General features: G+C 41.0%; 1 protein-coding gene across 2 annotated transcripts in view; it reads right to left on the bottom strand.

Annotated features, from left to right (window-relative positions):
- The window catches only part of RASA1 (RAS p21 protein activator 1), a 118,485-nt gene that overhangs the window by 52,356 nt on the left and 47,451 nt on the right, over window positions 1-18,678 (bottom strand). For both annotated transcript variants that reach the window (XM_075932186.2, XM_075932187.2), the window contains exons 7-11: window positions 17,841-17,893; window positions 16,735-16,885; window positions 10,530-10,608; window positions 8,270-8,390; window positions 2,054-2,210 (exon numbers count right to left, since the gene is read on the bottom strand). In XM_075932186.2, the coding sequence (XP_075788301.1) occupies window positions 2,054-2,210; window positions 8,270-8,390; window positions 10,530-10,608; window positions 16,735-16,885; window positions 17,841-17,893 (561 nt within the window). The remainder of the gene's footprint in view (window positions 1-2,053; window positions 2,211-8,269; window positions 8,391-10,529; window positions 10,609-16,734; window positions 16,886-17,840; window positions 17,894-18,678) is intronic.

The raw sequence follows: 18,678 nt of genomic DNA on the forward strand, positions 1-18,678 counted from the left end.
CAGAATAAGAGAACAGTAGGAGATGAATCATCACCAAGTCTGAATCTCTCCTTCACTGGTGTGGCTCAGCTATGTGTTGTCCTTTACTCAAAGTCGTAAGGCACAATCTAGACCATACACAGCACCCAATGCACTATCCAATTTATTTTCAACCAGCAGCTGGAGTTTCTTAAAAGCAGTTCAGGAGGCAGCTTAGTTAACTACACAACTGGTTTAGTTACAAAGGTACATAGGATATTCATGCCAGCAAGTTTTCACAATTACTATGCAATATTTCTGTCTATTTAACCCCATCTCAGTTATTTGAGAGCTTCCTAATTACTTAACTAACAACCAGAGGGAACAAAAGCACCAAAATTTCATTATTTAAGGAGGGTCTAGCTTCAGTGATTCTTTCCACAGACATCTCCTCACTGAGTCTCTCTCATACTCTTATTTAGATCTCATGTGGAGGTTTTCCAAAAGGCTCCTTTTTTTTTTAGCAGGTGCAGTGTAGAAGGGAGCTTGGCATAGAAGACTGGGGTTTAGGAGGCAGTGTGGGGTCCGAGAGGGAGTTTGGATGAAGGAAAGGGTTATGATCTGAGGCAGGGTCTTCAGGTGCTGGGTCAAGGAGGGAATATGGGTGCAAGAGAGAATTCTGGTCTGGAGGCGGGATGTAGGAGGGGGTATAGTGTCTTGGAGGGAGTTGTGACCTGGAGGAGGTGGGAAAGAGAGGATACAGAGGGTTTGGGTGGTGACCTGGGACAGGAGGGGGTTGTGGCTTGGGGAAGGAAGCTGGGGGGAGAGATTAGGTGGGGTGCCAGAGGCAGGCTTTGGCTAAGAGGTGCTTATCTAGATGGCTCCTAGCCAGCAGCCCTGCAGGAATCAGACAAGCTCCATACCTGTCTGCTGGGCTGGCTGCTCCATGTGGCTCTGCTCCAGCATGGGAAGGAAGGAGAGAAGGAAGGAAGGAGGAGGATTCGCTCACTGCCCCTTCCTCCAGGAAAACTTTTCAATTCCTATTGGCCAGAAACTGGCTAATGGGAGCCAAGGAATTTTACTAGGGGGTGAACAAAGCCTCCCCGTCCCTTCCCAGAGTACCCGAGCAATTAGCAGCCAGCTGTTTAAAGACACGTGCACTGCTGTGTAGTAAGGGTGCCGGTGAGATGGCTACGGGTCCGATCCAGTAGCTTGGTGGGCCACATCTGGCCTGCTAGCTGCCTCTTGCCCACCTCTATATTAATGGATTATTTTATGATTAAGCATTTATTCTTATTTGGTGTAAGCAACTAGTTAGAAAGTTTTAAGTCTTTTCAAAACCAAACAGAAAAGATACTAAGAATCATTTCTTTATATTTACAAATTCAATTTAAAAATCCCACCCACAATTCTTAACTTTTTTACTACTAACTACCACTATGATCACCACAACCTCCTGTGAGTATCAGCATTTAAACACAAAACTTTAAATAGGCCTTTACTAAGTATGTGACTCAATATTACATAAGTTCTCTGCATCATATACCTGGCATGTTAAAATAAAAGCAAAGCTGATTAAAAAACAACAATATCTTTTTAATGGTTATCATGTTTCCCAAAAATGGTTTATATAATTTTTGTCTTATGAATTAGTTTCCATTTTGCTTTAATTGCAAATTAATACTTGATGGAATAGTTTTTAACTTTCATAACTATCAGCTGATGTCTAAACAAAAGAGGGCTAATTTCTTTACAATTTCAACATGTCTGGTATGTACACATCTTTTTATAATATGATATACTTTATTCAACTACAATTTTAATGAATTCAGTATACTCCATTTTTGATGGTTGGAAAACATTGTGCTCAGTGTGGAGTTAAAATATTAATATAAAAGCCTGACTGTCTACCCTGCCTATTATTTCACAATAGAAACTTCTGAAATTTTTAGAGTTCTAAAATTTCCCATATGTTAAATTCATTGCCTTATTGAAAGAGAAATATATGGAAATAAATGAAGATATCTACCTGTTAAATTGTAATTTTTCAACAGTGTACAACTGCAGACATAGAAACTGAAAGCTACACTCTTACCTGCCAAACAGACTGTCATGAACTCCATAGACAGAACACACACTGAGATCTATTAATCCTTTGGGCTTTGTGGCTCGCTTTTCACTTTCAAAATAAATAAGTTGGGCATCATTCCCCTCTAAAATAAAGTACAAATTCTTCCATCGCTTTCCTTTGCCTGGAAAACAAACAAACAAATGCAGTTAGACAAATCAGTCCTGTAAACATATTGTAATTTTTTGCAGAATGTTTCCTAAGTCTTAATGGACACCACAGGTTAAAAAAAATGAAGAGGACAATTAAGCTGTTTTGCCAGATTGCAAAGCAGAAGTAAAACATTTAGTACAATCTATTCTTAGAAATGAAGTTAGTGTATCTTATTATAGAAACTATATCTAAGAGGACTCAATTTTGCAGAATAATAAATCTAACCTTCTACTTTTGGTCTCAATCATGTAATCAGGCATCTTAAATTGATTCCTGTCCAGTTTCACTGAGTTTAATAGGACTCAACAAGGGCATAATGCTGTCTTCAAAAAGCCCAATGCATGTCAATGAGCAAAGAGGTCCATCTTTCAAAAGAAAATAAGGTCTGAACAGTTAGCAAAATAAGGTGCTGTCTGGCAAACAATTCAATTTAATGCAGTGCTTTGACTGAAAATACAAAATAAAGGTAAATAAAAAGTACTGTACTCTGGACATAATACAACCATCCAAAAATAGTGTATTATATTATGTAGTTTTTGTACTTTGGTGCATCATTTGGAAAGCACGTGATAACTTGCACTAAAATGAGTTCTCTGGACAATATTAACTGAGGGGCTACAATGAAGTCACAGGAATACAACACTGGATCAGATCTGTGATCCATATAATCTAGTATCTCATCTCTTCCAGTGGCTATCACATGTCTAGAGAAAGGTATAAAAAATATCTTAATTACTAGTAATTTATTTAAACCTTGAAGCACAAGGTTTAATATATCATCAATCATTTATGAAAACATCAAATGTTTTAACTCAAAGGGAGGTAATATGTATTGATAATGTTGACCTGCCACCACAAAACTCAGAAACTTCCTGTCATTTAGCAACACAGGCATGTGGAAGTAGACATCTTAGCGAGTAAAAGCAGCAATAACCAGGGTTTTGATCCAAGAAAGGGAAAGACTGATGCTGGGGAAACCATATGGAATTCTATATACTTGATATTTTCAAGGTTGAATATGGATTTCAGATCATCATTTTGAACCTGGAGATCAAAAAGCATCTTGAGTATAATCCCTTTCCTGTTGTTTTTGGTCCCTAGCAAAAGCAGTGTCTGAACTTCTTGAAGGAGCGCTGACTCATGAGATTAATCCCTATATAGAGATGGGGTAGGTGAGTGGGAGAAGGGAATGTCAAGGAATTGGATAGACTCTCCCAGTGGCAAAATACTTAGGCCCCACTTATCCAGAGTTACAGCTTGTCAAGTATTGAGAAAGTGGAACAAATGTACCAAACAATGGAAGTGTGGGGGGAGAGGGGAAGCAAGAAGAGGGAGAAAGATTAGTTGATGATAGCTGAGAATTGCATTGCTTGATAACTGAGAAATAAGTCAAATATTCTGTTCCCGCTCATAGATGACAGAGGATAATATGGCTGATTTGAACTGGAGGACTTTCTTCCATGTGGCTTGTGCATAATAGATGGAAGTCTTCAAATTAATGCAAATTCTTACCACTTTTGTCAAAAACAGAACACTGGCCATGAAAGGGGAAGTTGCTGGATGTCTGATGCTATTTCAGAGTTCTGTAACCATGTGGCTCTCATTGTTACTGGAGAGGCCATCATTCTAGAAAAAACATCTGCTATATTAACTGCAGACAGGAGAAACATCTTGGCTACATTGTAATCTATCCCAGGAAAACCTTTAGCTCATCCCCTGCATTCTTCTGGAAGCTATGTAAGTAAACATGGCCATTGCATACTTGGCTAACAGGGCCTGATGATTCTCTATGTACATCTGGAGAAAGAAGGTGGAATAAATCTTTCTAACAAATACGTTAAGCTTCTTGGGCTCATTTTCTTTGAAGGTTAACTTAAATATCACCTGATGCAAACTCCTGTTAGCAGCTGTAGTCACAAGTGACTTTGAGGCTGAATGTATATAAAAGCACTTGAAGTACTGCATTGGGACATAGTAACACTTGCCCATGCACTTACCTGGAGGAACTAAAGAAACAGTCATATTATAAAAGCCCTTGAAAGCTCCACAAAGGAATCATTAATTGGGGAAGACCACCCACTAGTGGTTAGCCATCTGAAGAATGCCCAAAAGCTTTTGCATATTCTCTGGCACAAGTTCAAATTATTATGCTTAAAGCCACGGCCATTCTCCTCAGCAAGTCTTGACAGGACTTAAAGTCCTCTTGGATTGGAGAAAAAAATCTTGCATCAAGTCATTAGGTGAGAAGAGCAAGTGAACCAAGGATGTGGCAAACACCAAAGTCAGCACTGAGGCAAGCAAAGTAATCAATACCCACAAATACATTGATATTTCAGTGTCATGCTGGCAGACACTGGTACTGGGAAATACCTCACAGTTGGTCTAACTGACCTTACAGCTGGTCCATAACCAGTATGCTTTCTGATCAATGTTCTGGTACAGAGGACACAATGCCAAAAACCAGTAATGTGACAATACTAAGGGTGAGGACAGAGTTGAAGTCAGCTCAACACCAGTAAGGAAGTTATACCACTGCCAATTCTGCAAGATCCTTTAGTCAGTACCAACACTAGTATTAACAACAATTCCTGAGCTGTAGAGCTTGACAGCCCATATCAGTGGGAAAAGGTGCCATCAGTACAATGGAATCCTGCACAACAGCAGAGTCTGGGACTAAGAAGTGAAGCAAATCCTTTGCAGCATCAAAACATTACAAGGTTATCAGAACCAATAAGGCCAATGTTGAACAGCGTCCATCAGTTCAGAACTAAATGGCTATTCTCGAATGATACCGATGATATAATACTGTTATTTTCACATCTCAGTACTGGAAGTGACAGATCCGCAGCCCAGTTCTACTCTGAGTACCTGAAGAATCCCAATGACATAACTCCTTTCCTGAGAAAGAAAGACATTCTTCAACTTTGAATGACCGTGGTCCATTCCATAGTTATGATAGTTAAAAACTATTCCATCGAGTATTAATTTGCAATTAAAGCTAGTCTGATATTAAAGTGGGATTAAAGCAAAATGGTCTGGGGGTGGGATAGCCCCGCCCATTCCCATTTAGGACTCATCCCCTTCCTGTTTAGGCCCCGCTCCTTCCGAGGTGGCCCCCGAGGGAAAATTATTGTCCACCCCCGCTCTTGACCCAGGTAGCAGACACAGTGTGAGTGGCCATCCAATACTGAAATAGATACTTTACAGGAATCACATTTCTTAAAGACTGGGAATCCAGGCATGTCTCAGTAAGGAGTCTCTCTTTTTTAAGTCTTTTTTTAAAGGTTTCTACTTATCATTCAGAGCCTGCTTTGAGACAGCAGTGTATAAACCACAGCTCCTGTGAAGTGTGGGGACGGGGGGAGCGTTCCCCCGCTCTCAGTCTTTGTTCTCTCAGGTTTTTTTTTCAGTGTAACTGCAAAGAAGACGATACTAACACTACAACTAGAGTAACCTAAAGAATAACCATGTATCTAATATAATAGGTATGAGGGTAAACATAGCAACTGCTCTATGTGACCTAAGCCAGCAGCAGTCAGAGAAGAACTGAGGAGGCATTTGGCTGTGTACCTGGGATGACCGTTACAACTGTCACGTGCCAGTAATAGGGGCACTGCTACTAAGAATCTGCCAACCATGGGTGTAGCGGTGCTGGCGCACCTAAGGTAGAGTACCCACGGGGACACTCCTTGAAGAAGAACTGAGAAAAACCAAGCTCCAAACAATCTTCCTGAATTGTGAACACCACAACTGAACACAGCATTCTGTTAGTGGTTACAATAGTGCCAAATGAAAAGGTAACAGAACTTCTCTACTTCTATTCTATGTTCCTGTTTATTCTTTCAGTGATCACAACAGCCCTTTTGTTCACAGCATCACACTCAGTGCTCATGTTCAACTGATGGTCCGATGCGATGTCACCAGTGCTGGACCGAGCCATACTTGCGCCCTGGGCAGCAGGCGTGTAGCGCATGTGCGGCCCCGCCCCGGGAGCCTGATTGACATGGTAAGGGGCGCCACTCCCCCGGGCGAGCAGCACATGCACAGCCATGCCCGCAGGCGAGCGGGCGCCCCTTACCACTTCAATCAGGCGCCTCCCATAGGTTGGCACCCCAGGCAGCCCCCCGGCTAGGCCCCCCCCAAATCTCTTTTCAGATTCCCTGGACTCCCAGTATAGAGTTCCCTATGCTGTAGGTAGAGTTTGCTTTATTTGTTTCTACATGTTTGACTCAGCATTTAGCCATACTGAAATGCAAATAAGTTTGCTTGTGACCAGCTCACAGAACTATCCAGACTGCTCTGTATAAATTACTATCCTTTTCGCTATTTACTATTCTCCCAATCCGTGTCACCTGAAAACTTTATCAGTATGATTTTGTTTTTTTTCCAGAACATGGATAAAAATGTTAAGCAGTGTAGGGCCCAGAACAGGTTCTTGGGGGACCCCGTTAAAAGGACATCCAGTTCATGATGATTCCCAATTCATAGTTATGTTTTGAGGTCTACCATTTAATGTGTCTCATGTTGAGTTTGCATATCCTAGTTTCTTAAAATCCTGTATAGTACAAGTGTAAGTATACTACATCAACACTTTATTAGTTTAACTGGTAGAGAATAATCTCATTAAAAAGACATCAAGTTAGTTTGATCAGATCTAATTTTCATATACCTAGGCTAATAAATATAGGCTGTCATCGCTATAAGTCTAAGATATGTTCCAAAAATCTTGGACTTATAGCAAAACAAACTTATAGCAAAAAAAAAAAAAAAAAAAAAAAAAACCAAAAACAAAAACCTTATAGCAAAACTTAAAGTGGGGAATTTTTTTCCCATGGCTGACTTCCATTTGCACAAATTTTATTTTCCCACAACTTAAGAGCAGGTAATGGGAGGACTTATAATGTATCAATTCCTACAAGCATCAACAACTTTAGTGTGGAACGGATGTATACCAGGGAGACTTATAGTGAGGATGCCCTGTATTAATTATATTACCCTTCTTTAATTCTTTATTAACTAAACCCCATGTCAGGCAAATTTAAGTGAGTTCCATGGATTAATGATAGAGTGTGTGAATAAATACTTCTTTTACAGTTTGCAATTGGTTGCTTCTCAATGTCCATTTATTTTGGTATTATGATACTGGGAACTTCCGTCTTCCCTAAATATCTTTTCTTTATCACTTATGTCCTTTTATCGCCTGCCCATTTTCTTCATACAGAATTTCCATGCCTCTAATAATTTTTATAACTCTTCTCTGAATACCCATTAGCTCCACAATTTCCTTCTTGAGAGGGGATGACCAGTACATACAAGATATTCTAAATGAATCTGTATAATTGATTTATATAATGGCATTACAATATTTTTCATGTTTATTCAGAGATTGTTCTCCATTCCATACCACTCTTTACATTAAGGTGAGATCTTCACTGAGTTGTTCACAGTGAAGCCTAGATCCCTCTTCTTAATAGAGTCACTTAATTGAGAAACTTGTAAGGTGTATGAATATTACAAATTTCCTCTACTGTATATTATTCCACATTTTTAATGTTGAAGTCATATGCCATTGGATTTCATAAGAATCTAGTTTGGTTAGATTCCTGAGAAGTCCCTCACAGTCCTCTCCGTACTTGATTAACATAAATAACTGATTATGGAGAGCACATATCCGGGCAAACTTTAGAAATTTTGGATTTTTTAATTCTGTCATCAGATTTTGGTCCTGATTTATAAAAGTAAACTTTCTAGAAAAGGAACCAGGCTGTCAGCTGCTACAGCAATTTTAAAAAGTAACCTATGTAACAACTCCTCTACCTATCAGGCAAGTTTTTCGTAAATTTGAACCATAAGTCTATGTATACACACATGTAATAACAATGCATAGAATCCATCAAATTACACTATATCACAATGATCAAACTTCGATTAGTTTACAAAACAAGTAATTTGAACAAGTTGTCAAAACAGAATATAATTTAATTTTCAGGAGACTGCTTTAGGTAAATACTTAGAGGTAAATGTTCTTACTTTTTTTCAGAAGATATCCTTTTTTGACAATATTTTTATAAAAAGCATCTTTTGTTTTCCGACGAATTGTATTGTAGATTTCTTTTCCATCCACTGTGTCATTAAGCACTTGTTCTTGATGCTGGTAAAGAAAAATAATTGCCATCAGTATTTTTCAGTTCAGAAATATCAACATGATTATAATGCTGCAAATGGAAATATTCTTAGTGGTTTGTTATTTTCAAATACAGGCTGTCCCCAAATTGCAAAAATCCAATTTAGGAATATCCATACATATGAACAAAACTCCACATTACTTTAATAATTTGGGTATACGAATGCTAACCCGCACATGTGAACAAGTCATTGTCCTCAATAACTACCTGCAGCAGTATAGCACACATACATACAAACCAGTTGCTTGTTTTCTGCCTTCCAAATGAAAGAAGTGTGTTTATTCCATCTGTGAGTCAAAAAAATTACCTTAGCCATATCTGATAAGTAATAGTAGTAATACACCTGTAATTACTAGTGTTGCAACAGTACTTTCTTCTACTATTTTTCACTGCAAATTTACTGTACAGGCAGTCCCCGGGTTACGTACAAGATAGGGACTGTAGGTTTGTTCTTAAGTTGAATCTGTATGTAAGTCGGAACTGGCGTCCAGATTCAGACGCTGCTGAAACTGACCGCCAGTTCTGACTTACATACAGAATCAACTTAAGAACCCCAGGCGTCCCCAAGTCAGCTGCTGCTGAAACTGATCAGCAGCTGATTCCAGGAAGCCCGGGTCAGAGCAACTCTGCCTGGGGCTTCCTGTAGTCAGCGCTGGTCAGTTTCAGCAGAAGCTGACTTGGGGACGCCTGGGGCAGAGCAGCTGGGGTGCTGCTGGGTTGCTCCAGTAGCGCCGCTACTGGGTGCTACTGGACCAACCTAGCAGCACCCCATCTGCTCTGCCCCAGGCGTCCTGATTCAGCCGCTGCTGAAACTGACCAGCAGCGGCTGAATCAGGACCTGGGGCAGAGCAGCTGGGGTGCTGCCGGGTTGGTCCAGTAGTGCCCAGAGCGGGCGCTGCAGGACCAATCGGCAGCGCCCCAGCTGCTCTGCCCCAGAGTCCAAAACAAAAGCCTGGTCTGCTGGGGGGGGGGGGAGGGGAGCACACTAGCTGCCCCCCCCCCTCCCCAGCAGACCAGGGACACGGGGAGCAGAGCCTCTGAGGCTTTGCTCTGGCAAAGCCTCAGAGGCGAGGGACCCAGCCGCGGCTGCGGCTTCAGTCCAGGAGCGTGTGGTCTGCTGGGGACCGTCCCCAGCAGACCACAGGCTCACGGACTGAAGCCGCAGCCGCGGGGGGGTCCCGCGCCTCTGAGGCTTTGCCAGAGCAAAGCCTCAGAGGCGCGGGGAACCGCCGCTGCTGCCGCTTCAATCTGGGTGCCTGTGGTCTGCTGGGGACCGTCCCCAGCAGACCACAGGCTCCCGGACTGAAGCCGCAGCCGCGGGGGGGTCCCGCGCCTCTGAGGCTTTGCCAGAGCAAAGCCTCAGAGGCGCGGGGAACCGCTGCTGCTGCCGCTTCAATCTGGGTGCCTGTGGTCTGCTGGGGACCGTCCCCAGCAGACCACAGGCTCCCGGACTAAAGCCGCAGCCACGGGGGGGTCCCGTGCCTCTGAGGCAAAGCCTCAGAAGCGCGGGAACCCGCCCGGTGCCCCTGGTCTGCTGGAGACGGTCTCCAGCAGACCAGGGGCACCGGAGCAGCTTATGAACGGGGCTTTCTTGCCCCGACTTCCGGGGCGAGAAAGCCCCGTTCGTAAGTCGGATCCGCGTAAGTCGGGGACTGCCTGTATTTCAGCTACATTATAGATTAAATAGGTGTTTGTGGGCTAGCCTGGGAACCTAAATACTATTTATAACATTGTTTTTATAGGAAAATGTATTCTGAGTTCCAAACAACCAACTCACAAATGAACTTTTGGAACACAACCTGTTTACTCTCATCACTAATTCACAAAAAGTAAGGAAAAAAATTCAGAGGTAAATGAAAGCAGATATGAGGCCAGGATACTGGATAAAAAAGAAATAGTTAAGCCAAAAGGCATATTACATTTGACTGTTCATAACCTAAGAGAAAACAGTAATTTATTCTTTACTCTGACATTACAGTTGTCTCTGCCATTTGTAACAGTGTTCTAACTAAATCATAAATTAGTTCATATCAGTTTGGATAAGTACTGTCTTCACTCAGAACCTTACACTCTTTAGAAATATTGTATGACATTAAAAGGCTCACCTGCATTGGGACAGGATCTTTAAGGTAATATCCTTCAACAATTTGTTCTTTTCTGTAGTGCTCAATGATGTCAGCAATACTGTTCAAATAAAAAAATTATGAACTTTGAATAAGCTATTTTTTCTTTCCTGCTAGAAATATTTATTCCAACATAAAATTCACACAAATCTTCACTAAAATCAACCATGCTAAGAAATATGATCTCACTTGTATCAGTCAGAATACAGGAGTCATCACATTTTTGAGTTCTGCTAATAAAAAAACAAAAAAAGCCTATGAATCCTAAACTAATCTTACAGAGTTTGAAACTGTTGATGGAAAAGGCTAGATGATGAGGGCACAGAAAACTCAATGATCAAGTAAGGGAAATACATTCCGAGCTCTCCAGCCTGGCTGAAAATTGTTACTTTATTAACAACATCTCATCATCACTAGCAAAATGAAGGGAAGATAGTTCACTTTGCAAAGTAAATTTTTTCCCTTAGGGGTGGAAATAGGAAATAGAAAAGGTCTGTAACACAGTTTACACAGCTCATACTTAGAAGTCACTCAGCAATCACGTTAAATTAAAGACTCTGTTAGCAGAACTTCTCTACAGGAAACCTTGCATTCTAATTACTGGAAGGAATCAGACTGAAATTGTATTTTGAAGAACCTAAGACTGAGTAGGCGATAGATGAAAAATCAAATTCAAAATATTCCTTTGACTTTCTTTTATTTTGGCATATTTCTTTCTGAAATAGCCTTGATTAAATTAGAGCGCAACCATATGAACAATATGCAGAGATTCTTAGCACAACCTTCTTATACAAAATATCAACCTGAAAATAAAAACAGTTAAATAATTGAAGAGGAAACATATCAGTGAACATTTTAATATATTTTAATATATATTGTTGGTTGAAAGCATGTGAAAATGTACTAATCAGGGAATATGTGATGAGATCTTTGGCCAGAAGTGCACTTGCCAATAAAAATTGTATCCAAGGCTCTCAGATGAAAGAGCTAGGTAGAAAAATCTAAACGGAATACGTACACAATTTCATGAGTTAGTCTGGGCATTGTTCATTTCAGAGTCATTAAAGTCTTTGTTTAGTAGTGTGTGTTTGATATTGTAAGAGAAAATGGAACACACTGTATATACATCATATGAATAAAGGTATTTCCCACCAAACTACTTAGTATGGATTATATTTTATTCTAATGATCCTCTCAAGAGACTTTTCTGGCACTATTACTAACTTTTTAACTACAGGCAGTCCCCGGGTTACGCGGATCCGACTTATGTCGGATCCGTACTTACGAACGGGGCTTTTCTCACCCCGGAGGATGCGGGCGGCGGGACCATCCAGACACGCCGCGGTCCCGCCGCCCAGGTCCTCCGCGGCTTTGCTCTGCATCTCCCTAGTCTGCTGGAGGGGGGGGAGGGGGGGGCGCAGCTAGTGCACACACGCCCCCCCCCCGGAAGACCAGGCTTTTCTCGCAGACACCTGTGGTAGAGCAGCTGAGGTGCTGCTGCTTGGCCCCCGGGCGCTGCGGGGACCTACCCAGCAGTGCCCCAGCTGCTCTGTCCCAGGTGTCCAGATTCAGCTGCTGTTGAAACTGATCAGCAGCTGATTCCAGGAAGCCCGGGGCAGAGTTGCTCTGCCCCGGGCTTCCTGGAATCAGCCGCTGATCAGTTTCAGCAGCAGCTGACTTGGGGATGCCTGGGATAGAGCAGCTGGGGCGCTGCCGGGTTGGTCCCCGCAACGCCGAGGTGTGGCGCGCTGCGGGGACCTACCCGGCAGTGCCCCAGCTGCTCTGTCCCAGGCGTCCAGATTCAGCTGCTGTTGAAACTGATTAGCGGCTGATTCCAGGAAGCCCGGGGCAGAGAAACTCTGCCTCGGGCTTCCTGTAGTCAGCCGCTGGTCAGTTTCAGCAGCAGCTGAATCTGGATGCCAGTTCCGACTTTCATACAAATTCGACTTAAGAACAAACCTACAGTCCCTACCTTGTACATAACCCGGGGACTGCCTGTATTTCTAACCTCTGTAGTCCTCTGCTAGTTTGAATCTAGAGGTTCCTGTGTCATAGTTGAATTAATGACAAGTAAACAGCATGGCATTTTTAATGAAAAGATGTTACCACAATCTCACCAACTACAATAAGATAATTATGCATTATTCTGTGCTGAGCTGTGGTAGTCAACAATCCTTATCATGAAAGCACCTGTGAATAAAACAGTCTTGCAAAATTCTACTCCCCACTCAACTAGATTCATAACTGACAGACAGACCACTAATATTTTTTTCTCATTGTTGTGTAAGCTGGCAATTAGATTTTGTGCAAAGGCTGATAAATTCTAATGAGAATTTTGCAAGCTTGAGTGAACAATAATTTAGTGCTATCTGAAAATAAACCTACTTATCGTGACTATGGTTCTTCAAGATGTGATGCAGACATGTATTCTTCATAGATGTGTGTGGGCCCAGCAAACCAGAACTGAAAACTTTTGCCTAGCAGTCCCCGCAGAGGGACAACAACTCATGCCTCAGGGCTGTGGCTCTTCCACTCGCAAAATGAGGTGGCAGCACTGAAAGCCCACGAGAGGAGACTGATGCTGAGGGGACAGAGGGTGTGTCCTTGAATACATGTCTGCATTATATCTTGAACTAGAATTACAGTAAGTGTTTTTTCTTCAAGTAGATGCAGATGTGTATTCCACACAGATAACTCTCAAATCATACCCTATCCAGAAGAGGAGGGCTTGGAGTCTACTCAAACAGACATTGTGGGACTTCCCTTTCAAGGCCTGCAGCTGCTCATAAAAATACGTATGGACAACTTTGCTGCCATTGTGCAAATGTTTAGAATGGAAATGTCACTGAGGAATATTTTCCACATGGTTTGCATTCTCACCTAATGAGCTTGCATCTATGAGAAGGTGTAGCTGAAGCTATCTAATGTGCTGTCTTGATACAGGCTGCTATCCATCTAGAGATGGTCAGAGACTGTTTGTCCCTTTCATGTAGTCCACATGACATGAATAGGCTAAGCAAAGCATGAAATAATTTAATCCTGACTAGATAAAAGGCTAAATATCACCAGACATCCAGAGTGTGGAAGCACTGTTTCAGATGAAACTGAGATATTATCTTGAATAAAACTGGGCATTGCAGCATTACTGTGCCATGAGAGAACTGAGTGTAAGACAGCTCAGCCAATAGGGCCTGCAGGTCACACATCCTTCCTGTAGATGCAATAGTTATCAGGAATACAGTTTTCTGAGACAAGAGGATGCAAGGGACATAAATGGAAAGCCATTAGAGCAGTCAAAACTATGGTTCGGTCCCATATGGGAACCGGTTCTTGGACTGGAGGATGTGAATGGAGAAGCCCTTTTAGAAATCTAATCACTAGAACACTGGAAAAACTGACTTTCCTTGAATACGGGGACGAAATGCTGATACTTCTGCCAAATGCAATTCAGATAACTGAGCACAAGGCCCCATTTCTTTAGCTGTAATAGGTATTCTTAGATAGCCTAGATCGAAGCCCTTGTTTGTTGGGTTCCACAGGCCAAGGAACATACTGAGAACATATTTCATTTTGCTAAGTAGGCTCTGCTAGTGGAGTAGATTTTACTGTTGAGTAGGACTTGGAGAGCCTTCAAGCACAGCTTTTCCCTATCATGCAGCAGCCATGCCATAAGGAAACAGAGTTGATCACAAGGTGGAGGGTGAAACCATGGTTCTGAATGAGCAAGTCAGAATGGAGAGAAAGTGGTCTAGAAGGTTGAACCAAGAGAGCAAAGAGATCTGAGAATCAGCACTACCTTGGCCATGCTGAAGCAATGAGAATGAGCTTGGTCTGAAACACCTTAAGTTTGAAGATGACCTGAGAAATAACCAGAGTACTGGGAAAGAAATAAAAAAGTCAACCACCAGCTGCAGTGGAAGGTGTTGGAGGAGGAGCCCAAGCTGAGGGCCCCTTGAAAGAATCATAGAATACTAAACCTGGCAGTGACCTCGAGAGATCATCAAGTCTAGTCCCCATGCCCTCTTGGTAGGACCAAGCACCATCTAGATCATCCCTGACAGATGTCTATCCAACCTACTCTTAAATATTCATCTACTCTTAAGTATTCCACAACCTCCCTAGGCAATTTATTCCAGTATTTAACTACCCTGAGAGATCGGAAGTTGTTTCTAATGTCCAACGTAAACCTCCCTTGCTGCAATTTAAGCCCACTCAGTCTTGCCCAATTTAAGCCCAAGCCCAAATATTTAACACAGCAATTTTTCAGTAGCTGAACATTAACTCCACAAGCTTGGGCCATCCAGGGGCTTTTTATCCCTATGTAGACATACTCTGCAAGGAGCAAGAGTTGGAGAAGACCTTAGACTACTCTAACTTGTAATGGGGGCAACTTTCATGGAATCACAGAACACTAGAACTGGAAGGGACCTCAAGAGGTCATAAAGTCCAGTCCCCTGCCCTCACGGCAGAACCAAGCACTGTCTAGACCATCCCTGATAGATGTCTATCGAACCTGCTCTTAAATACCTCCAGAGATGGAGATTCCACAACTTCCCTAGGGAATTTATTCCAGTGTTTAACCACCCTGAGAGTTAGGAAGTTTTTCCTAATGTCCAACCTAAACTTCCCTTGCTGCAGTTTAAGCCCATTGCTTCTTGTCCTATCCTGAGAGGCCATGGAGAACAATTTTTCTCCCTCCTCCTTGTGACACCCTCTTAGATACTTAAAAACTGCTATCATGTTCCACCTCAGTTTTCTCTTTTCTAAACTAAACAAGCCCAATTCTTTCAGTGTTCCGTCACAGGTCATGTTTTCTAGACCTTTAATCATTTTTGTTGTTCTTCTCTGGATCTTCTCCAATTTCCCCACATCTTTCTTGAAATGTGGTGCCCAGAACTGGACAATGTACTGCAGAGTGGAAGAACGTCTCATGACTTGTTCACAACTCTCCTGTTGATGCATTCCAGAATCACATTTGCTTTTTTTGCAACTGTGTCACACTGTTGACTCATATTTAGCTTGTGGTCCACGATGACCCCTAAATCCCTTTCAGGAGTACTCTTTCAAGGGATGTTAAAGACTAGTCGACCAGTCAATTTCCCCACCCCTCAAGCCTTGATGCTTCTATGAGATAGAGGCAGAAAAGTGGGGGAAGGAGTCCTTCAAAGTAGCTGCCCCAACGCGGCATTTCAAAGGAGAAGAAGTGGAGCCCACTGGGGGTCTTGTACATTTAAAAGGAGGAATGAGGAAGTGCCTATCGACTAGTAGAACAGTCGATGGAAATTCCGTCAACTAGTCAATTAACTGCATTTTAACATCCTTAACTCCTTCCTAGACAATCACTTCCCATTCTGTATGTGTGAAATGGATTGTTCCTTCCTAAGTGGAGTACTTTGCATTTGTCCTTATTAAACTTCATCCAAAGTAACACTATCTGTTTTCCCTTATCACAAATAGGTCAATCATGGAGACGCCCCATGTGAACACTTGCCTTTGAGGAGAAAACACTGCTGAGATGGTCTACAAAATGATTTTATGCTCCCTGGCAATTGGACTATACACCTTTGATGAAGAATTGATGATTCTATGATGATTTTATGCTCCCCGGCAATTGGACTACTCTTTGATGAAGAATTGCCACTGGTTGATCATCCCTAGGCAGACTAACCTGGAATGCTCTCACTCTTGTTGGTTCACATAGTATATTATTTAGGCAAGTTCTGGTGCTTCCAGTCCCACCTCTTGATGTTCAAGTGCCAAAATAATAAGTGGGGAGAAAAGGAAAATCTCATTTTGGGTTTCCTATCTAAATTACAACTAATTTCTTTAAATGTCCAAATTTAGTCATTAACTCACCATGATCCTGAAACCTTGCAATGCATTATAGCATAATACAGCTGACCTTTAAAAACAGATCTTTTTCCATACACCTGATAGGTCAATCATGGAACCCAACAAATATAAAATGTTGAATATCATTTTTAAGTCATATTTGAGCCACAATTTTTCATCTAATCAGTCTTTTTATGTAGCCATTAACCAGGGCCATTAACCAGCCATTCTTAAAATTCACCTAAGCATATTTTTAATCCAATTCATATATACGCCTGTAAATAATAAACACTGACAGATTACAGTTTTTCTATAGTCTTTTTTTAAAACTCTATAACCACTGTGTGTAGCTTACCTGTTATAATATCTTCCTCCCATCATAAATTGATTGTTTGGAGTAGGGCATATTTTGAAACGTTGAATATTTTCACTGGTCCGGAAATAAAGTGAATAATCACCAGGTGTATTATCAGAGGGCCTCACAAGAAAACTGCACACCTGACCAACTGAAACAATTATCAGGATTATTAATAAAGTACCAGTCACTATTACATTTCCTTCACAGTACAATCAAAAGGCATTATCCAAACCTCAGTGGATATAAATTGGAATTAGAATTTGGAACAAATATGTGCATATTTAGCTCAGAATCTAGACATTTACTAATTTATTTACCACCCTCCTCTTTACACTTCCAAAGTAACCAGCAGCCAACTTCACTTATTGATTCCAAGGCTAGAATAGACCACTAAGATGATCAACTAGTTTGCCCTTCTGCTTAACACAGGCCATAGAACTTCCCCCAAAATAATTTCTAGACCATAACTTTTAGAAAATCATTCAATCTTGATTTAAAAATTCTCAGTGCTGAATACACTCCATTTGGAAAAAGAAAACACATCCTGACAAAATGCTGATGTAAGTTCCAACAATTAAAATAATTTTGATCTAATAAAATATTCAGATAGAAAATACTGCTTTGCAGTTAGTTTATTTCACCATTTTTAACTTTCTGCTTTACCTAAGTTAGAAACCCTGATGTTTTAAGTTCTGAAGGAATACTGGCCTCCAAGAAAAAAAAAAAATTTGCACTACGTATGACATTACTTCTATATATTGTTATTCAGATTAGAAAGTTACAGCTGTTATTAACAGCAATTATTTGAAACATTTATTACTCAACAAATATACTGATTAGCTGTTTCAATAGAAGTTATGTGACCAGGTAGCTTTTATTGTCTTTAATACCAACTTTAAAATAATAATAATTATAATATTTAGCTCTCATGACATATTACTCATATTACAGTGGTGAAAACAAACCCCAACCAGGATCTGGAGTTCATTGTGTGGTGTCTTATTCACACACAAAAATACTTTATAGATTGGAAATGTATACATATAGCATTATTCTATCTGCTGTTTCCCTGATGCCTTACCCCCAGAAATGAAAGACAATACCTGTCATCAGCAAATTGTAAGCCTCTTGTTTGGATATCTTCCCGTGGAACCATCTTAACAAAGATGAAGAGAACAAATAAGAAAGCAAGATTATCAGCAGTCTCTTTTTTGGTACTGTAGGCCTCCAAGTCTCTGGTTCCTATGAATTAATCTTTAATTAAAGACCTAATAGGTGAAGTAAATCAACTGAACATGCCTCATAAAAATATGTTACACAAAGATCCAGTTCTTTGACAAAATATTTAAACATCTAAAATTAATTTTGAATTAAATTAAATATTTGAAGTAGAAGTCAAAGATTTAGATACATAAGCTGTCATGTACAAAGTATATATACACGAGATAATTTTTCTGGTAATTACTTGAAACTGATCTATGGCAATTTAAATGAATTATGAATGTAAATGCCCTGTCATTCTTCAATAATGGGAAAAATACACTAAGTAGCTGGAATTTTACTATGAATTTGCACAGGAACTGGGAAAAGGAATTCTCAACCCAAGCTGCAAAAGGGAAGAAGGGCAGCAGAGCAGTTACACAGTCATTACTCCAATCTTATAGCTGAAATAGCCTGTGTGTGGTGGAGCCATGCCATGACAAATCCAGAGGCATCAGTCCAGCCTCAAATAATTGATACAGTGCATGGTGCCTTTATGTAATAAACAATGTCCATTTATTCCTATCTGAATATTGGTGATGTCATAGCAGAATATTTGGGAGAATTCTTGATCCATCTCTAAATTCATATGCTCAGCATCTGATCTCCCAATGGTCTGCCACATATTAGTTACCCATATTCTCGATGGTTACCCCAAACTACAATGACCCATTCTTTCAT

The sequence above is a fragment of the Pelodiscus sinensis genome, chromosome 6 (genome assembly GCF_052426305.1).
Source record: "Pelodiscus sinensis isolate ZL-2025 chromosome 6, ASM5242630v1, whole genome shotgun sequence".
Lineage (NCBI taxonomy): Eukaryota > Metazoa > Chordata > Testudines > Trionychidae > Pelodiscus > Pelodiscus sinensis.